The sequence below is a fragment of the Chlamydotis macqueenii genome, chromosome 22, assembly GCF_036417535.1.
Source record: "Chlamydotis macqueenii isolate bChlMac1 chromosome 22, bChlMac1.mat, whole genome shotgun sequence".
NCBI lineage: Eukaryota > Metazoa > Chordata > Aves > Otidiformes > Otididae > Chlamydotis > Chlamydotis macqueenii.
Window position 1 is genome coordinate 569,217 of NC_141577.1, and position 21,690 is coordinate 590,906.

Consider the following 21,690-nt stretch of genomic DNA (forward strand, 5'->3'; position numbering starts at 1 on the left):
TGCTTTTGGTTTTTCTTTGATATTTTTTTATTATTATTTATTTAATTTTTTTTTAGGCGGGTAGGGAACCCTAGAGCAGGCTGGCTCCCACCGCGTTGATTTTTATTTTTTTAGCCTAAAATCCTCTCGCCCTGCCCTAGGTCGTGGCCCTCGGAGATGTGCCCGACGGGACGGTGGTCACCGTGATGGCGGGGAACGACGAGAATTACTCGGCCGAGCTCCGCAACGCCTCTGCCGTGATGAAAAACCAAGTGGCACGATTTAACGACCTCAGATTTGTTGGGAGAAGCGGCAGGGGTAGGTACCGGCCGGGAAACGGTTGGCTTTTTAATTTCACCTTTTGAAGGGGAGGGGAAAAATTTAAAAAAAAAAAAAAAGTGGGGTTTTTTTTTTCAATTTTTAACGGTGTATTTCTCGCGGGCCGGTGGTTTCGATGTTGCGGGATAGGCTTGTGCAGGGAGGAACGCCCCAGCCCTTGCGGGGGGATGTGGGGTGGAGGCGGGAGGGGGATGCGGGAGCATCCCCGACTGCAAAACGGCCCCGCCGCCGGCTCTGCCCCGCTCGTCCCGGGGGTTTTCCCTCTGCCGAGGTGTCGGGAAAGGCTGGTGCAGGGTGGGGAAAAAAAAATAAAATTAAATTAAATTAAAAACCTCATGTAAGGCAGCCCCAAATCCGCCCCAGTTTATGCGTGGTGCGTCCCCTCTGCAGGTGAATGTTCTCTGGGGCAATAACCCACCTGGTAGCTCGGGATTGGTTTTTTGGTTTTGTTTTTGTTAAATGAAAAATCAGGTGTTTAAAGGAGAATACCAACCGAGTGCTCGGCACGGAGCGAGCACAGCGGGCAGGGCTGATTTCAATGGGTGTGGGTGCTTTTTTGGGGGCAGGTTCACTCGTTTTGTGGTCTCTTGTTGGAGGGAAAAGGGGGGGAGAATTTTTTACTTTCTGGCCCTGGAGGTTGGATCTATCATTTATCTTCAAATGGACCACGCCACTGGCTTTTTCAAAAGAAACCGGCAAGGAAATCACGAGAGTGAAATAAATCCCCTGAAAACTGCGAGCGGGATGCGGAAGCCCTCGCAGCCGCGCTGTACCTGAATTTCAGAGTATAAACAGAATTTCGGCGTTTTCATCACCAATGACTGCGGCAGGTCGAAGCACTTAATTGTTCATTTAAGCAAAAATAAGAGTGCTGAATTTTAACGGCCATGTGGCAGCCTTTTCTCAAAGGCTTCAAATATACACGCACAATGTAGACACATTTTGATTTCTCTGTATTAATTAAAAGCAGTGATGTTAGGAATTATTTGCATGTAATAACTGTTTACTTGTTCCTCTTTATGAAACTTGAATAGTTTACATTCTTTCATACATTTCCTTTTTCCTGTTGGCTCCTTCTCCGTGTTGCAGTTTCTTTAAAACTCTCCACTTAACTGGTTGCAGGTTGATGGATGGAAAATGTTTTTCTTTTATGAATTAAGCTTTCATTTCTGTAATCAATTATTCTCTTGGGCTCTCTTCTGGTTTGTTTTTTTTTTCTTTTTAATCTTTCTCACACAAATTTCCAAACCGAATACAACCCAATCTCAGCTTGACTCTTGAACTCATTATTAACTTTCCTGCTCCGCAGTCCCAAGCTCTGAATTAACTGTAGTTTACAGTCTCGGGAAGCACTCGGGTGAGTGGTCTCCTTCCTCGGGCAGAGTCCTGACAAACACTTATTACAACAGTGGAAACTCCTCTGCTGCCTCTAACAGGCTTCGGAGCGAGGAGCATAACTCCAGTGCGCTGATTTGTTTTATTTTTTTTTTCTAATATATTCTTGTAGGGTGAGGCTTTGGAGTATTTGCAGAGAAATAACCCCGTCGGGGCTCCATGGGGCTGGCGTGAGGGCGGCACAGTGGGGTTTTCTCGCAGCGTGAAGCGTGTGTTTAGCTCCCTGTGCACGGCCGTGCCTTCTCAGCAAGGGACTCTTTCAGACTGCTTTAGCGTGAAAAATTGTTTCTATTCAATTTTTATTCTGGGTGTCACACTTGCTTTCCCTTCTTTGGCTTGATCTCTGGAAGCCTGGTGCTGGTTTCGTTTATTCAGGCAGAAATCTGGATTTGCTGCTAAATTGTTTATTGGAGCAGGGCTCTGCGTGTACAAATGTTTGTGTAAATCCCGTGTGCGGACACATGCCCAGCGCCTCCGTGAGCTGCCCACGCCTGTGCCCGGGCTGCGGCAGCCCTGTGAAATCAGAAGCAGTCAGGCTTTCGCTTTGAAGACACAACTTGAAATGGTTCAGAATTGGGCATTTTTAGTACTAACGTGTCTGGGATCATTCTCTGGCACTGAGAGCTGGGAGGAGCAGGTCCGTACCCCCCCCCCCCGTCCAAAATAACCATCGCCATGCGCAAGAAAAACAAGGGGAGAAGGACCAGTTCCCAATATGCTTTACTAAAAAAAAAAAAATTAAAAAAAAATTAAAAAGCTTTTCCTGTGGAGATTGTGCCACATAAAACAAAAGCCAATGCTGTGATGCCTGCTCTCCCAGCCAGAATATCCCACTGGAGCATCTCATGGAGCTGTGGATGCTCCCAAACCCACCCAGGAGCTGGGATCCAGCCCCACACAGCCAGCAAACTGGGGCCAGGCCACGGTGGGAATAAGTAACGTTGGCCTGGCTTCCCAGGAAGGTGGGAAATGAGTAAAAATGATGCTGAGTAATAATTGTCATTTTCAATTCATGGGAGGATTTTTTGAGAGCTGTTAAGAGCAGAAATGGCCCAGCCGGCTCCGTGCTGCGGCCGTCCTCCCTGGAGACCTATTTGTATCTGCAGTGAGCAGGAGGGGGAACTGAAATGCAGGGAAGTGATTTTGTATGGAGAATAAAAAATTAAAAACAAAAAGAATAGATGTAGTAGTAAGCAGTTGTTGGGTTCGGCTCCTCAGGCGCGCGGGAGGGTTGTGTGTCTCGCAAGCCGGACTTGCCTGCACGCTGCAAACCTAGGGGCTCCCTCTCCTCCTGTGGAATTTCCGAAATAATTACTCCTAATAATCCTCATCCCTGCACTCCGGTTCTGCAAACTCTTTTTGCCAGCCAGCGCTCGGTGTTGGGTGTTTTTCACGTGGCCGGTGCAGGCACCTGGGAGCCTTCACGCTCCGCAGCCCGCGGCAGCCCAGCTCTTCCCCGCAGGCTGTCAGTGCCACCGTTTCGCTGGGGATTCAAATTGTGTTTGGGAGAATTAAAAATAAACAAGTAAATGAAAATTTCTGCATTGGCCAGCAAATGAGCTGAAGGTTTGCGCAGTGTTTAGCCCTGCGCTGAAAGCAGAGGTAGGGCAGGGACGGATGTCTGCAGTCTGCTTTAAAGCCAGCGTTTTCCCCTGCCACACTTGCCGTGGAGAAACTCCCCGACCTGGGATAACTGCAGGATGTTCTCCAGAGGAGAAAATTTCATTTTTCCGTTTATTCTTTTTTTCTTCTAGCTGTATAAATACTGTTTTGATTTGCTAGGTCCAGCCCTGTGGATAGATGATGGTTGGCATCTGAAAACCTGTTGATATCTTTAGGGGAAAAAGGGAAAGGAGGTGGTTTCTCACTGTATTTATTTGAAATAAAAGCTGGAGGAGCTCAGGGCTATTGCGCGGGCGTTTCCAGCCCCGTTCCTGCTGGGGTTTATGCCTCCCAAATTCTCAATACTGTTGAAATCCCATGGGGGGTTGCTCTTGGGGGGTTGGTTAGAGCGGTTTGCTCCCCTGCGTGAGCAACCTCCCCCCTTCACCCAAGGGACTCCCGAATCTGTGGCCTCCACTCTCCCGCTGCTCCCCCATCAGCCGGGCGTCGGATGGGCGATGGCAGCCGGGATCGGGCGAGGGGAGGGCGGAGGGGCTGGTCTGCGCGTGCCAGGGGTGCGGGAGGCAAATGGGCTTGGGGTGCTGGGAGGGTGGCAGGTGGGTGCGGGGACGATAACAGCCTCCGTGATGCTGAAAGTGTTTTTGGGCTGCGGATGGGAACCTGTTCTGCTGGAGCAAGGGGCCACTGTTGTGTTCTTGCAAAACTGGGCTCCTGAGAGCTTTTCACTGCTTTGCCTGTTTGGTTTGGGTTTTTTTTCTTTAAAAAAAAAAAAAAGGTGACAAGCTTGGTGCTTCAGAAGCATCCCTGAAAGCCCACACGATGGCACCTGAACCCTCTCCCAGCAGCAGGTTCCTGCTCTCTGGTCAGGGCTGGGAGAGGGGGACAGTCCCCGCAGCCAGCAGGGCCACCTGCCTGGTGACCGAAGCCGACCAAATTTGGTTCCCATTTTTTGCAGTTTCCAAGAGCCCGGCACAGCTCCCCTCCACACATCCCCGTGTAGGTGCATCCGCGGGGCCAAAGGCCCCGGGCTTCCCCAGCAAACGCCAGCGCCTGCGGGCTGGTGCCATCTCACCAGCTTGCTCCCGCAGGAGCATCCCGTGGGTGCCGGGACCCAAACCCATCCCTCGCGGAGGGGGTCCTGCATCCAGTGCCGCATTTTGGGGCTGGATTCCTATGGGAAAAGGTGAAGCATCTGCGCGGGAGGGCACCAGGAAGCTGCTGTGGGTGGAGGGGTCGGTACAGGGACAGGGCAGGGGAGGGGGCAACAAGTGACTTTTCCATCCAAGAAGGTCCTGGCTCCCGCTCTGAACCGGGTCCAAGCCTCTCTTGGCTGCAGCCAGCTGAACCCCAGCGGGAGCCAGCCGAGCTTTGTGTCTCGGCAATAATGTCTCATAAAATTAAATGATGTGTGTGCTGGAGTTCGGTGGATGCGGATATTTGTGTCTGAGCTTGCTACAGCAGGAGCCTTTTGCTCCCACAGGAGGTGAGCCCATGTGAATATCCTAATTCCCTTTTTTTTTTATTTCTGCCCACCCTACTTAGGAAAAAGCTTTACCCTGACGATCACCGTGTTCACCAACCCCACCCAAGTCGCTACCTATCACCGAGCCATTAAAGTGACCGTAGACGGACCCCGCGAGCCACGAAGTAAGTGATGTGTTTGACTTGGCAGCCGCTGAGCAGCGCTGAGGGGGGACGCGGGGGGCCGAGCACTCCGTGGCTGAAGGACGCGGGATGCCTCCGCGCCCAGGCAAAGCCAGCCGGGGCAGGCACCGTTTGTGGAGGTGACGAGGCAGCGTTGGTGTGGCTGAGTGAGCCCCGAGAGCGTGCGCTGTGGCGGGCATGGCTTGGCCACTTTGATTTTATTTTCTCGGCACGGCAGAGCATGGCGGATGTCCCTGCTGCTTGCTCGCTCTGACCGCGCTCCGTATCCCATCATGGAGGGATGGTTTTGTAGCTCCAGTCCTCGTGGTGGTTGAGAGATGGGGAAAACTCTTTGGGCTTCAATGGCAAAAATAGAGGAGTCAAATCTGGAGGTGCACAGGGTGTTTCTGGAGGGGTTACAAACCAGGGACGCCGTGCCCGGCTTCGGTGGCTGACTTGTTGATGATTAAACTGAAAATGTTTGCAGGTTTCCTCCGCACCGTGCTTGTATTTGCCTGTCTGTCTGCGCGGGCACGGGAGAGCTCGGAGAGCACCTTTCCCTTTAGGTTAGAGGTGGTTTCACTTTTGGGTTGTCAAAGGCTTTGGCTGGCAGCGGCCGGGGGCTGCATTGCTTGAGAAAACCAAAGAGATGATTCAACCGCAGAAACGTCTTTATTTTGATCGCGTCAGCTTTCCTGGGTGCAGGACGGTGCCTCTTGGTGGAGGGTGGCCCTTCCTCAAGGTGGCTGCGAACCCGCCTCGCTGGGTTGGTTTTCGACGTCAGGCTGGTTTGAGCTCACCTTGGCATCTCCCGTCCTCCGAGGAGCGCGGGGAAAGGCTCCGGCGCCGTCGGCTGGAGGAGTTTCCTCTTTTTGCACGAGCAGCATTTGCTTTGTGGGATCCCCTGCGAGGTGGGACCTCACCCCTGGGGCCCCTGTCTCCGGCCTTGTGCTCCGGCTGCGCCTTCCCGCTCGCCCCGCACCGCCCCGGGGACTATAAAGCCGAGTTTGTTCCCTTCGCGTGTAAAGCTGTCGGGGCCCAAATTGAAGGGAAACAGTTTGATCCTTCTAAATATGCTTTAGAAAATATTTTTCTGTTGATGCTGTCAGGGGGCCATCGGTGCCCCTTGATGTCAGGCCAGGTGGAGGCTGTTTCCTCGGCGAGGGGGTTTCATTTACGTTAGGGTTTGTTGGATTTTTCTTTCCCCCCCTTGATTTTTTTTTTTATTTCGGAGTGCGAGAGGCTTTCCCGGAGCCTGTTGAGAGGCCAGGCTGTGATTTGCAAAGCTGGCATGCAGGCGATGCAGTGCTGTCGGTTTTCAGTTTCTGCCAGAAACGCGAGGCAGGTCCCTGCCGTGGGGCTGCGGCCGGCAGACGCGGGTTGCGGTGGGCGCTGCTGCTGCCGGGAACGCGCTGGGACGGGAAAGCAGGCAGCGCTTGGGCAGGGAATTTCACAACTCTTCCAGGTCAGGAATAGAAACCACGTCTCCTGACTCCTGGCTCAGCCCCTTATCTGCTGCATCAGATGGCCTTTCTAATAATAATAATAATCAGGAATACATAAATAATAATACAAGGTGAGATAGTTACTACTCTTAGCGTTTGCTTTGCTCTGACTTCACCGATAACCAAAACCCCCGCTGAATCATACCCGCTCCTCCTGAATTTCAACACCTCGGCCGATCACTCCCGATCTTTCATTTAAATTTTCTGATATGGAGGCGAAGGCGGCGTCGCCAGGCAGGGAGCTGGGGGGCTGAGCCGTGGGCACGCTCGCCCTGCGCTGTTTGGGTTGTGGCCGTGCCTTCGTTTGGCGTAATTAAACCAAACCGGAGGATGGAGCGGCGTGCCCTGGCTCTGGCTTGGCGTGCCTGAGGGATGCCCTCCCCGGGACGCTGGCCCAGGCTGCAAGGTCAGCAGTTTTCTCCCCTTTTTTTTTTTTTTTTTTTTTTTTTCTTTCTCTGGTTTGTGGACCTCAAAATGTTTGTGCCAGAGGTGCAGGCTCCTTAAGGGGATCTGTGTAGTGTTTTTTGCTGCTTATGCCCTTTTTTTTTTTTGTGTGGACCCCAAAGATGAATCTCTCCTCCATCCCTGCACCCCCAACAGCCCATAATTGTGGATTGAAGGAGTTTAGACCCAAGTTGTGGGGTGTTTTCGAATTTTTTCAGATGGTCATAAACGTGTTGGCAGTAAAGGTCATATTTTGATTACAGATTTGACCCTGGGGCTTAAATCCATGATTGATGAAAATCCAATGGAATTGGATTGGAAGAAAAAAAAATTTAGAAACCCTCTTTTGCCACACTCTGGTTTGCATTTTCTAATGAACATGAAATTTGAAAAAATAATTAATTAATGCCCTTTGCCCTTCCCTCCCTGCGCTTTTCGGCAGAAGCTTGTGGTGTGGAAATACCGACTGCAAAGCCGCCGAGGCTCGCTCCTGGAAACCCAGCCTGGTTTTCCTGGTGAACCTTCCACTGGGTGGCTCCTGGCACAGCACCCTTGGGTGCCCCGGCACCCGCTGGCCAGCAGCAGGGCTGGTAAAGCCCTGGCAATCCCTGCGTCTGGCCAAACGCGATGGCTCGCGCCGCCTTCCCCTGCTTGGCTCTGGGAGACGAGAGCTGCCAGCAGGAACTGCAGTTTTATGTGTGTGTATACACTAGGTAGACTTTTTTACATATATATATACATGCAAATACATATATGTGTGTGCGTAAAAACACACCATACCTTTGCCCCTTCTTGGCCGCAGCACTGCAGCTGAGCGGGACCGGGCGCGTTGGCTCCGGCTGCACAGGACCAGCGCTGGCTGGGGCTGGGGGCTGGGGAGGGGCTGGTGTGAGCGGGCAGAAACGCACCCTTAATGTGGAAAGAATTGGCCATTTGTCTTGGTATCCTGGGAAAGCCCTGGGCACTGTCTTCTCAGATGCAGCGAAATTCCTCCAGGAAACATTCTCGTGGGGTTTTGGGGCCAGAAATGTGGCTGGGCTCCACGCCCCACCTCTGAGCATCCCATTCATCTTCCACCCCTGTCCCATCGCTTCATCTCAGCCCTTGAGCAAGTCTTTTAACTAAAGCTGTGCCCAGAAAAAAAAAAAAACAACCAACTTCTGAGGAGTTTGAAATGGAGTCGAGATGGGCGAGAAAGGGCAGGGAAGCGGGTGACAGCCAGAGCCCGGCTGGGAGGACCAGGAGAGCAGGAGCACAGCGGTGCAGACCCCCAAGCGCCCGTTTGAAGGACCCAGGGCCAAGCGGGGAGCAGTGCCAGGGGCTGATAGTGGCAGTGGCTTTGGCCAAGCCGCTGTCTCAGCCGCTCTGCTGCAGTCCATGAGCATCCCCGGCAAGCCATGGCGCAGGCTCTCTCCCAACACCTGGCTTGCTCAGAGGTTTTTTGTTTTTTTGTTTTGTTTTGTTTTGTTTTCCTTGAGCTCAGGCTCTTTCTGGGTCAGGTCTGGAGAGAAAAAGAACATTTTTTCAAGTTGACACCTTAGCTCTAAACAAATGGCGCAGCGGGTGCCAAGTGTTGACATACTTTGTACAAACAGGAAGTAATAAAATATTGAACTTCCTGTGGAATTTCCTTCCCCTCCTTCTCTGCAGCTCTTTATTTAGCAAGAGCCTGACTGCAGCCCTGGTGCAAAGCCCTCTCGCATCCCCAGCTGCTTGCAAAATAACCCGCAAGAGGCAGAACATGGCAAAATGAATAGCTGGAAGCCACGCAGGGATGTTTAGTCTGTTCCCGGGAAAATGGGAGCATCTCCAGGGCCTCCCCCTCCCACCCACCTGCTGGCTGCCCTGCCTTCCCGCTGCCTTCCCTCTGCCTTCCCGCTGCCTTGTGCTCTCCTCCTCCCTGCTCCCCGTTGCAGCCCCAGCCCCTTTCTCCCAGGAACTCCTGTGCAAAGTCATCGTCCCCCCCCCCCCAATACAATTTTCCTCCCTCTCTTTGACTTTATTTTCTTGCTGCCATTCAGTTTTCCTTACCCTCTCTCCCTTCCCTTTCTAAAACCCCTTTCCCCTTTATTTTCAATTTCCACCTCATCCCCACTGTCCTGGCCGTGTTGAGGAGGAAAGGGAGACCAAGCGGCCTCCATCACCCACTGAAATGGGAATGTGGGATATGGGAAGCGCATCCACACCCAGCTGTGCTCACCTGGGCTAGAATCCGTGTAGCGTGTGGAGAGCCCCGTGTGCCGGGGAGGTGGGAAGGGGCGCAAGGCGGCCGCGCTGGGACGGGCAGAGCCCTCTCTGCGGGCATGGCAAGGGCTGGGACCGCTCTGGGCGCGGAGCTGCTTTCTGAGGTTTAATGCTGCGTTAAATTGGGGCGAAGTGAGCTGGTTTTCCTCCCCACCCCAGCAGAGGAGGCGAGTAGAGGAGGGAGCAGGACGCTGGAGGGAGGCACCGGGGCTGCAGCCCTTGCCCGGCGGCACGGACCTGCCCGCTCTTCCGTTGCAGTTTGATTTTCTCCTCTCCTGGGCTGAATGACGAAATGGAGGAGGGTGAGGATGAGAAAGGGTTGTAGCTTGGGTTTCCACAGCCGAAGGGCGAGGGGTGGTGGGGTCTCCGCATCCCCCCCTTGTTGCCCACTCGGCCACAGCAGCGATGCAAATGCCGGCGGAGGTGCCGGTGATGGCTGGTGGTGTCTCCCACCCTGCTTGTTTTGGGTGTGTCCCTCAGATTTGATGCTTTTGGTCATGTCCCTCAGATTTGATGCGTTTGGTCATGTCCCTCAGATTGGACGCTTTCAGTCATGTCCCCTGCTTACTGTGACCCCAGTAAGCACCAGGAGCGTGTGCCCGTGCTGGGCATGGGCTGGGAGGAGGAGGAGGAGAGGCAAGAGCATTTCATGCCCCCTCTCCATCTTGGCCCTGCAAGGTTTTTACAGCTGGGCCACATCCTTCACAGGCACAAATTCCCTCCGTGGCCACTTTTCCTCCCCAAAAAGCTCCTTCCCTCCATATCCCTGGGGACCGAGCGATGGGCCACGCCAGGAGTGGCGACAGCTCGACGGCCACTGCTCTGGCTCACCCGAGCACCCGCTCCCCTCTCGGGCGGTACGTAGCCGGTGGGTGGAAAGGCTTCTCACCTCCCACGGCTCTGAGCCGTTTCCAAGAACTGCCGCATCTCACTTTCAGTATTTTTCGAGAGCCTCAGCTGGGTGAGGGTTTCCCTCCCTGCTTGTTCCCCGTACGCGACGTCAGCCTGAGCCGTGGCCCCGTGCTCTCGGCTGGGAAATGAAGAGTTTGGGATCAGCACAGGGTGGAAACCCCCTTGTCTGTGCCTCTGCGAGGTGTTAGTGGAGCCTGCGTCCCCGGGGCGCTGGCGGCCAGTGGGTGCGAGGCTGTGGCTTGGGCACTGTCTGCCCTTAGCACCCCGTGAAGCACAGGGCAAAAAAAAAAAAAGGAGAAAGATTGACTGTAGAGGGGAAAAATCCTGTCTATACATCCAGCACGAAGAGAGCTTTGCCACTGTTGACAGTGGGGGTGGCGGCGTGGCCCAGGGTACCCTCGACCCCGCTGCAAGGGCTTTTCTTCAGCGGCGCCTGAGCTGCCCGGGTGGCAACTGGGGAGGAGAAGGGGTTGTACCAGCACGTACTGGGGATGACACACACCTCGCTGCGGCTTCTCTATCCACCTCGCAGCCACGCTGATGAAAGCGGCGCCCTGAACCACCCCGTCCTGCGTCGGACACGCCTCGCACGGCTGCCCGCATCCCCTATCTCGCCGCCTCCATCTCTGTTCTCATCCCACACCCAGCGCCTCGCCGGCCCCGGCTCCCCAGACCCCGGCGTGTCCACAAACCACCCCGAAAAAGCCTTTCTCACTTTTAAAACTTTTTTTTTAATTTAAGGTGCATCTGAATCCATTTTTCTTGAGCTCAGAGGAGTCCATGCCGTGGGTTGTTGTGGTTTTTTTTTCCTTTTATTTCTAGTGGATGCTCCAGTTTGAGGCTGGAAAGAAAAAGGATGTGCAGGACCGTGCTAGCAAGGCAAACAGTCCCCCGGCTGCTTTCCCTGTCCTTCGGGGCTGTGGATAAGTCTGAGATGTACTACCAGAAATAGCAAAGCTGAAACCCGTTTCACTTGGGGAAGGGAAAAGAGGCGCAATATTCCGTTCTGTTAATCCGAACGAGCTCTGCAGAGACCCCGCTTTAACCAGAAATGGCCGGGCATACCCTGTAAGGTGGTGCTGCCCTGATTCGAGCCTCTGCCCAATCTGACCCATAGATTTCGGGCAAGGGGGAGCGAGGCTGAGCACTGGGGTTTTGCGTTCACGGTGGGCTGCGCGGGGAAGCGCCAATGCTCCAGTTCAGACAGCTGCCCGCGTGGAGTCGGTCTGCGCGTGTCCCCGTAGCCGTGTCCCTCCCTGCCACCCTCTCTGCTCGGCACCTGGCCCGACCCCCAGACCGGCTCCGTGCCCCCGCGCGCGGCGGGGCTCTGCATCTGTGCGGGCCAGGGCGGCGTGCCCAGAGCCGAGGCAGTGCCGCGGCTGGGCGAGGCCGAAGGGCTGAGCCAGCCCCTCAGCGCTCGCTGGCGGCCTGGCTCGGATCTGGGGGTTTTCGGCGGCGGGGGGTTCCCCGTGGGGTGACCTTCCAGGCTCCTGTTTGGTTTTCCTGGGGCCTCACAGCCCCATGCATACTTGATTCCTCCAGTAGTATCGTATTTTTACGCCTTAATGGCTTAAACGTCATCAAAGGTACAAGATTATGTGTTTAATGCATTGCAGAGCTGGCTATTTCCTTGCTAACTTTTGGGTTGTAATCTCTTTAAAGCATCAATGGTTTTCGGCGAGATTTCTGGCTCCTTGGTAATTGCCTGTAACGAAGAGCATCTCTTTAGGGCTTCCCTTATTTGTACCATTTTGGGGGTAAAAAAGAAAGACTAAGCAGAAACGTTGCTGTTACCTTCAAGAAAAGTGACGGATCCACGAATTCACCCGTCGCATCCCAGCCCCGCCGAACACCGTGCTTCGGGGAAGGGAAATCACTGGTAGTTTTGGAAAAGGCAGAACCACTCTCGGGAGCGGGGCTGATGCCACGACCCCCACAGCAAAGCTGTCGTTCGCCCCCCAGCCCCGTGGGGATTTTGGCCGGCCGGTCTCAGGATTCTTTGTCATACGGGGATTTGTGTAAATCCATACTGTGTTTCTTCCACATGGCAGAGGGGGCAGAAAAAAAGGTTGTCTCATGGTTTTGTTATGGTTTGAAGCAACTTTGAGGGACGACAGGGACCTGGAAGAGCTCTGTGGGGCGCGGGGAGGCTCGGGGCAATGCATTGTGTCCCTCTGGGCTCCCAGCTCCGTGAATCTGGATGGTGAAAGAAAATCTGTAGCGCTCCTGATCCTGGGACACGGGGAAATGGGGACTGACCGACTGGCAGATGCCGACGCGGGTCGGCAAGGGCCGGACTGAAATAGCTGAGGATGAGGGAAAGGGAGCGGGGCAGTTGGATGGGGTTATGGGATGGGAACCAAAGGGGAGCAAGGGCCAAGTGATCCCCTAGCTACGGGCAGTTTTGGGAGCCTGCAGTCCTCAGCGTGCCTGGGGCGGTGCCACCCCGTGTTTACTGCGCTTTTTACGCTTGGAGATTCCATACAGCTTTGGCAAGCACTTGGAGAAAAGATAATAAATTATTAGAGGGTCTTGTGCTTCTCAGAAGCTCGAATGGGGACCCAGGGCAAGGGCTGCGTCGTGCCAGTATTGTACGATTTCAGATTTTATCTTGGCAAAAAGGCATCCTTGTGGGGCTGCGCAGAACTTGAACTCGAGATGCATCTGTAATTAAAAGCAGGCTCAGTGCTGAAGTGCTCCCGTGGGGTGATAGTTTTGGGTATTATTAAGGCCTTTTGTTTTATTCCCCTGCTTGTCCTTAGCTAGATATAAATACACAGACATTTCCCAGTTTGTCCAGGAATTAGGAGGAAAAAAAAAATAAAAGGGAAATGGTGAAGAAAAAGGAAAAATAAGAAAGAAAAAAAAGACAACGAAATCAACCAAACCAACAAGATCATTTAAATAAATAAATGACCCCACCACTTCCTGGACAGTTTTCTGCCGATGTAAAATTGCTATAGTTTGTTCTAATTTAAATGTCAGTACTTAAAATACGCTGATTTCCTACCTCGACACCTGTCCCCTTCCCTGGGGAGGAAGAGGAGGAAATCCTGAGTGACACTTTCTCGCTTCCCTGCCAACTGCCTGCTCCGGACGCACTGCCGCCCTTGGCGATGGATGGCTAAAGAAACCCCGCGGGCTCCGTACGACCGCCCGTGCGCTTCGGCAGCGTTCTTGCCCGTGGGGGACCTGCGTGGCGTTTCCCGGCAGCAGCCCCTGGGCACGGCGCGGGGATGACGCTGCCCGGGGACGTCAGGATGATCCCGGTTGCGCTCCCGTCTCCGGCTTCACTGGTCCCAGCCTGCGCAGAGCTGGGGGGTCTCTGCTGCTCCCCGTGCTGACCCAGCCCCGTGAGGAGCCCAAGGGCTTTGGAGGGGGTGTCCTGGAACAAGGCAGGCATGGGAAATCCTCAGTGGAATGCAAGGTATTTTTCAGTGTAAGGTATTTTGGTTTTATTGGTATTTTCTCTGCCATCTCCCCGGCTGCCTTGGGGGTCGTGTCGTTCAGCTCCGTCGCACCCTTCCCTGTCCCGTTTGCTCTTCGGGTGGAGACATGAAAAGAAAACGCTGGCCGGGCGAAGGGCTGGGAGGATGACACAGCGGCGGTGCCACCGCTGCTCACCCTGCCAGGCAGCCGGAGAGGGGCACGACGCACCACCCGCTCTCGCCCTCCATCCCAGACCCCTCAAAACCTCCCCTTCGCGGCGAGCGGCCGGGCAGGAGGCGAAGGATGAGCTTGAACCCCGTCTCTCGGAGGGCGGAGGAGACCCACGGGTGGCGGGGAGGGATGAGGAGACGCCGCTCGGGGCTCCCCGGGTCGCGCAGCAGCCCTTGCAGATCGGTGCTCGCTGCGGAGGAGCGTTTCTCTGTTCGGATTCCCATTGCTAACGTGTTTTGATCCCAGCGGGGAATTTGCACCCTTTGGTCCCTGCCCAGGCCGTCCAGGGCGCTGTGTTCTTGCAGAAGCAGCTCAGGACCGCTGTTGATACATGCATGGCAAGCAATTACGTTAAACTGCCTCCTCTAATTTCTTATAGACACTGCTACCCAGTTAACCCCTTCGGGGCCACGCTGCAAAGCCGAGCTGAGGGGGGCCTGGGGCCGGGCGCTGGGGCTCGGATAAAAATCCCTCGGGAGAACAGCAGCCGGGCGCCCGGGCTTGTGTGGATCGGGCTGTGCGAGACCCCCAGCCCCGCGTGGGACCCGCTCGCCCCTCGGCAGGGCGTGGGGCTTGCAGAGCGGGGAGAAAGGTCGCCCCACCACGCCCAAAGCGATGGGCTTGCATCGCGCGGGCCTTTGGTGCAGCAGCCCGAGGCTGTAATCCCAGCCTCAAAAGAAATATTAATAGAGCAACAAAAATTACATGGGCTCTGGTAAACTCACTCCTCTAATTATTTTATTTGCCACATACAGTAAATTCCAGCTCTCCTTTTATAATCACCTGGCGCGTAATAACTTCAAAATAATTTCACTTAAAAATGACCAATACTTTCTAAGCGAAGCCGTATTGGGAGTCAGAACAGGGAAATTATTTTTTGCTTGCATTGTACAAAGAAATCTTTGTTGAAATTGGTTGCAACACCTCCTGCTTTTGAAAGCTGCAGGAAAACCCTAGGGCACGATTCTGAGCTGGGGTGGAGGAGGCACGTTCTCCTGCTCTGGCTTTGAAAAGAAATCAGAATCGGAGAAGCGGGCATTGCTAGTGTGTTTGGAAGAGATTAAACTGGAGCAGAGGATCCTCTGGTGGATGGGGGATGTGTGGAGAATGAAGTTTCGTTGAAGGCTTCTTCCAGAAGGATGTCGGTGGTGTTTCGATGCTGGGCGCGGGGGTGAGTTGTGCCAGGTGCCGTTTAAATGAACAGCAAAAGCGATTCCTGCTGGGCCCTCAGGGACCTGCGCAAAGGGACGGGCGGGCTGGGATGCATGCAGGGAATGGGACGTGCCGGCACTAAGAAGGAGCATTTGTGAGGATTGCGGTGAGGATGTTGGTGAGCTTCGCTCCTTTGTGAAGGGGCAGTGTTTTGCCCCGTGCCTCAGTTTACCCATTTGTAAGGCAGGTCTAATGCCCCGGTGGGCAGCAGGTGACGCGGGAGCGTTGCACGTACGTGGAGTCTGTTGCTGGTGAGGGTTGACCGTGCTGGACCTGGGATGGCATGTTGGAGGGCTGATAACACAATGCGGCCCCGCTTCCCTCGGGCGGGATTTGGAAGCTCAGGAGGGCAGTATGAAGGGTCACAGATTGGAAAAGAGGGGAGAAAATAAAAAAAATAAAAAAAAAAAATCAATGTTAAAAGGCAAATTTCATTTCAGGGAAGACAACAGCTAAAGGACCAGAAATATCAAAAAAAAACCACAAGATCACATCAGATGTCAGGGCAGGACACATCTCGTTTCTCCCTCTCGAAAGGGCTTATCAGCGCAACCAATCACTTTAATGATGTGGCGGAGGGAGGAAGAGGATTTGACTCAGAATGAGACGAAATTGAGTTCCTAAGACCCTTCTCTTCCGCTGCCGGAGACCAGTCACCTGTGCTGCAATCAGCCAGAGATAAATCATATCCTGCAGCGGAAGGTGCTTAGACATGATTTTGCATTATTTTATCTTATTCTTTCCAGTGAATCTACGCCCTGTAGTGGGAGAGGGGGAGAGAGGGGCGGAGGAAGAGGGACCCCACAAGCAGAGAGCATCCCCCCTGCCTGCCGTTAGCCCGTGCGTGGCTCTGCTGGCTTGGCTGTGGAGGAGCAGCCTTGCAGAGAGGATTGAGGGTGCCGTGCAGGTAGCGTTGCTCTAGGGCTCTTGCTCATAGCGTTGCGTTGCATGCTGGCAAAGCTTATGGGAGCCGTAATTATCCGACATACCAGCCAGTCTCCAGAGATGGAGCTTGGAGCTCAGTGCTGGGATCGAGGGATATTAACATTCAAATGTCAGGGCTCGACTCCAGCTCTGTCCCAGGGCAAAGGGGAAACCCAACGCTCAGCATCCTCAAACCTTGGGAAAGTTGGAGCCTGATCGGGGTTGCGCTGCGTTATCGAGAGCGCAGGACCGGCTGGCAAAACGCGGCTGTATCCAGTTGGCTGCCACGTGGCCCCACGGCGTCGGATACATCTCCGATCCATCAGCTGCACCACGGCACATTCCTTGCACAGGTCTGAACCCAGCAGATGGTCCTCCCCATCCTGGGCAGCGTATCCTTAACCAGTGTCACCCGAAGGAATTTCATGTGCTTGCCCTAATGGAACAGGTTATTAACTGGGAAAAACCAGCTATACTGGTACCACGCAGGTCCCATTTCCAGTTGTTAGATAGCAGGCATTAACTCACCGTAAACTGGCATCGCTCCACTGATCTACGTAGCGACAGCTCGTATATGCAGCTGAAAATCTGATCTCAGACGTGACTGAGGCAATACCAGCTGGACGGACTTGAGATCTGTCTGCTTCTCCTGAGCACCCAGCTTTGAAATCTTTGAATCAAGGGGTTTGCCTAATTCCATGAGAACTGGATCACAGGCCATAAATTGAATTCTGCCTTCCTGGAAACGGGAGCAACGGCAGCACAGTGGGTGGTGCTGGTGGTTTTTGCACCGTGGTACGAAAGCTGCTGTATTTCCCGCACATGTGCACCGATCTGCTCGTTTGTGACACATGGGGTGAAATTTTCAGATCTTCACATCAAAACTTTTCAGACACCACCTAATTGACTCTGCAGCCTCAGAGCCAGATTTCCAGAGGCCTTTGAGGACAGAAAGATGCAGGAAAGCACTCGCGGGGATTTTCAGCAAGGCACGAGCAGGCTAAATGCTGAAACCTGATGAATTTTACCCAGTCCGCTGCTGAGAATGCCCCCAGCCTTACCTGTGATGTAAAGTGCTTTAAATACTTTTGGAAATCCAGGAAGCCTCAGTCTCCCTGCTGAAACCCTGGGAATGGGGAGCCTGGGTCCTTTAGGGATTTGTGCCAAAGTTGCATGGAAATTTGGGTGTGATGTTCCTTTTGATATGAACATGGGCCACGGCTCTCGCATCCCAGGAGCTTTTGGAAATGCTGCTCTAGATGCCTGTTCAAACGTCTGAATTGATGCCCCGCTTTATTTTCCTTCCAGAGGGCTTAGTTTTGGGGTCTCCCAGTGTGACAAAAGGCCACTGTGGGATTTTTCAGAACCTGCCCCGCTCGCAGGGCGGGCAGGGAGAGAGGCAGAAGCAAAGTCAAGGGACTGACCCGTAAGCGAGAGGAGATCAGGGGCTCGCAAAGCCGGCTAATCAATACCAGGCTGCCTGCAACAAACATCTCTCCTGCTGCTGGAGCTTCAGACAGTAAAAACCTACTGTAAATGCAACATATCTCTGTGCTTCCTGCCAGCTGGCCGCGGGCCAGCCTCTTTCCTTCAAAAAGAGGGATATTTATTTTCATCCTTTTAGAGGCAGCCAATTCATCTCAGACCACCACCAGCTAAAAAAGCTTTATAAATTAGCAGCCCTTTTTTTTTTTAATTCTCTCCCACACCCCTTTAAATATTATTTTCCTTTCGTTGTTCAAGACGGTGTAAAGCCTCTGCCAGGGCGTGCGCGCCGAGGTGCATTGCGACACACTCCCCTTTCTCTCCAAGCTGGAGGAAGACAGTAGCAGTAGTGTCTCACGAACGCCAGAGGAAACCAAAGCAAAGCCTCGCCGTGACTGATTCTCTTTCCAAATGGCGTAAGCAGGCCAACTTCAAACATGTGAATAATGAGTTATCTGTGCTTGACTTTGTTCGGCAGCAGAAGAGACAGTTCCTTCTAACATTTTCCTCCTGCTGCCTCCTGTGAACTTCTGGGCTTCAACTTTTAGAAGTGGGCTGAAATAGCGCTGGCATTTGCCGGCTGCTGCTGCTCACTGGAGCTCGGTGGAGATCTCCACCATCCTCCGTGGAGACGTCATGTTTGAGTACCTTCCAGCCGCTGGGCAGCCCGGTTCCCTTCTCCATGCTGTCCTCCCCTCCCTCTTTCATTGGCCATGGGGCTCCACCAAATCCTTCTTGGCTGGGAATTTCCCATGGTGAGTCTCGAGCCGGAGGAGGGTTTCCAGGGAAAACCTGAGGCATCTTCAAGTCTTGCTTTATAGGTGTGCAAAGATGAAACCACCCCAACATCTGCTGTAAGGGACAGGCCTGCTGTTCCCATAACACGGGAGTTTCACATGTGTCTTGTTTCTGGAGCACATGCTGGGACTTGATAGTCTAGCTGAGACTCAGACTGGGAAAAAATTCAACCCTCTGTAGAGGACTGGCATGTCTCTCTGAAGTACCTATTTTGAGAGCTACAGGAGGAATTTGAAAAGTGTTTTGCGCATTGAGACGGAGTTTTATCCACTGCTGATTGCTTTCTTGTGGTCCGTTCTCATGGACGGGTGGAGACTAAGCCACCGGGTTGTGTGCGGCACGGGCTGCTCCTAGTGAGCTCCTTCTTGTGGAGTTTGGCTGTTAATATTTGAGCAGAGCCCTGGGTGGAGGATGGTGGGAGCTTGCCGGTGGGATGCTTGGAGCCTTGCTTTGAAAGTGGATGCGTGGAGGCCTCTGTGGCTGCTGATGGTTCGGCTCGAGCTGCTGCCCCAGCCCATGCTACAGTCTTCTGGTTCTCGTCTCCTCCTCAGTGGAGCTAAGGAAATGATCTGCAAATATTTGTGTTAATGAACATCCCTCCCGAGCTGAAACGCTCTGCGCTTCCTTCGCTCCAGCCTGCCACCAGCGTTTCGCAGCGAGATGCCTGGGGAGGGCCAAGCCACTTCCCACCATCTGCTCTCTCGTCCTTTTTGGTAGCGCGGGGCTACAACAGGGGATGGGGACAAATCTGACACCCAGCTGAAACCTGCTGAGGTTGGAGAGCAGGTGGTGTGGCTCCTTGCGTCTCCTGACTGTAACCCCATCTACATCCAAACACAGACAGAGCAGGGGACCAAGACCCCCAGGCACACCAGAGAGTGGTTTTACAAATCTGCCAGCTCTGAGATTTTGGTATCACTCAGGCCATGAAGATCCTGGAGCCCCTTTCTACCTTTGATCAACTTTGTATTTTGCATCTCAGTAAGGTGGGAAAATAAGCTGCTTTTGGTGAACACCGTGGACACCAGCCCCCACTGCCTGGGAACCCCATCCAGGTCCCAGCTTCAGAAGCTGCATCAGGTTGCACGCTCCTAGAAGGAAGAGCACGGTCTGTTTGGTCTTTGAAATGTTTTAATGCAGAAAGCATGTCTTCAAATCATAGCTTGGAGGGCCTGAGCTCCAGTGAGGCACATACTGTTTTGCTGTCTGCATTCCAAGGAAACACCCAAAATTTCCAGTATGCTTCTTATTAGTGGCCTAAAGTGTCAAAATCACATTGGTTCTTCCAGCTGGGAAGTGTTCAATGGGATCGTTTGTTTGATGTGCTGATACAGATCTTGTTATTACATCAGGATCGTAGGTGCTCTGTCAACGTTTACATCATGTCGTATTCAATACTGGAGTTAACTGATTTGGAAACCCGATCCGGCGTTAAAGCCCTCGCGCTGTTGACAAGAAGCGCCTGAGGTCAGTGGCTGCCATCGTTTTATAGCACTAAGGACTGTTGGTTCCGTAAATACTGAACTGCAAGCCAGCACAGCTGGAAACCCAGTGCAAAATCTCCAACCCAGCAGCAGGTTTCGTGCCCCAGAAATTCGCAGGTTGGGATGATTAAGACTTCTTGGACAGATTTCTTGGGATGAGGTCTGGAGCTGTTTGGCGTCGCTTGGAAATCCACCCACTGGCTTCGGGAGGCTTTGAATCAGCCCGTGGGTTAAGCTAGAAACCACCTTCCTCTTCTCTAAGGTATGAGCCATTGTTCACTTGACGGCATTGGTTTCCTCTCCGTGACAGCTGTGGGTAGATGGGGAAGGGCTTTTAATGAAGCCAACCACTGCAGAAATTAAAAAGCTCAGGTTGTTCTGATGAAAGAGACCCATTAATAGCAATTCTCTCTTGCGTGACAAAGGCTGACGTCCTTAGCTCTAAGTGACAAGCGGCAGGAAGTCCTGGGGAGACAGCCTGTACCAAAGAGGGCTGGCAGTCCACATCGGTGGTTTTTTAACTCGTTCGCTGCCTTGTTTCATTACAGTTTAGTGCTGCCGGAGCCCACCCATGGAGATGGGGTGGGATATGAACTGGAGAGGGTCTAGGAGAGCCATGAAGGGTTCTGATCCCACCGCAGCTCTCCTCTGGGTTTTTCCTCCTAAACGAGCCCTGTGTTTGCCTCAACTTACATTCGCATCGAGTTTTCTACTTTCTTTTTATCAGGACAGTTTTAGGTTTTTGGGGGTTTTGCTGGTAATTGCTGGGTCTCCCCACAAACCAGCCCCTTTCAGAGTGTAAGTACATCACTGCTATTCGCTTGAGGGTTGAAAACCCCAAAGGGCTGTGCCCACGTTCAGACAGCGCGGGGACCGGAGCAACCGCAGTGCAGCATGATGCAGCCACATGAAGCCCTCGGTGAAGTCGTACGGCTGAATAATCTTTAAAAACATGATCAGCATAGAGATCACGTGATTTATTTTTTAGGATTTTCTCCATCACATGCCAGATACTACCACAGGATAGGGTTTCAGCTGAGATAGAGGCAGAGAACTTAATTTCCATTAAATTTCTGTGGAACTTGGTCTTTGAAGTCGTTTTGGCTTCTCTGCTAAGCTCTGCCTGAGAAAACTGGTTAAAGGAAAAACTTAAACCTATTTTTCTTCTCCTGTGCTCAAACGTATACCAAAATCATAAAATGTGGACCAAAACAAGACAGCTCACTGCACACGCTTTTCCCCTTGGGGAAAGCACAAATACCGTGTGACGGATGCTGCTCGTCCCTCCAAAGGCCCTCAGACAGCGCAGAGATGGTCAAGGTCAGGACGCACGGAGATCAGAAGAGAGTGTTTCTGGTGTTGATTTGAGGTTTCCTTGGTTTACTTCACACAGCAGGGAAAATATATTTTCAAAATACCGCTGGGTTTTGCTTTCTGCTGGGAGTTTGTCCTTACCAAGTTTTGCTCTCTGGCGTCAGCACTTTTCCGTTTGGTTTGGACTTTCACACACCTGGGGATTACAGAGTTTGGGGGGCATGGCGGGGCTCACCTGGATGTGGAGCTCCCAGGGAGTGTCAAAGCCCCTCAAAAACTGTGGCTGGGGACAGTTTGCTGTTGGGATACCCACGGAGCGATGCCGTGGCAGGGAGCTCAGCCGGGAGCGTGAGATCCGCTCCGGAGTCGATCTCTCCCCTCCCGTCTGGCGTCTCTGCAGACAGCCTGGCAAGCGCAGCCTGAGCGCGACAAGCCCAGCAAATGCAAGATCAGAAGATATCAGGCATCAGATTTAAGGAGGGGGAAGTCTGGGGACTTTCTGTGACTTTTCTATAAATTGACAGTGAGCTCACGCCACGCAGATGTGAGGGAGGAGGGAAGGGAGGGTGCGAGCAGGAGGTGGCTGTGTTTTTCACCTTCTAAATGTGTTGCTCTGCTTCTCAAAAGAGCTGAGCTTGATGCGGTGGATGTCGGGCCGTAGGGCTGGATCTGATACGGCCCAGCTCTCCGAAGGCTTTCTTCCCAGCTCCTCTCCTGCCTCCCTGGCA

General features: G+C 53.2%; 1 protein-coding gene across 1 annotated transcript in view; it reads left to right on the forward strand.

The window, feature by feature from the left end:
- RUNX3 (RUNX family transcription factor 3) overlaps positions 1–21,690 on the forward strand; it is a 36,541-nt gene that overhangs the window by 1,316 nt on the left and 13,535 nt on the right. Inside the window, exons 2-3 of the mRNA XM_086764977.1 lie at positions 141–297; positions 4,879–4,983. Of these exons, the coding sequence (XP_086621103.1) occupies positions 141–297; positions 4,879–4,983 (262 nt within the window). The remainder of the gene's footprint in view (positions 1–140; positions 298–4,878; positions 4,984–21,690) is intronic.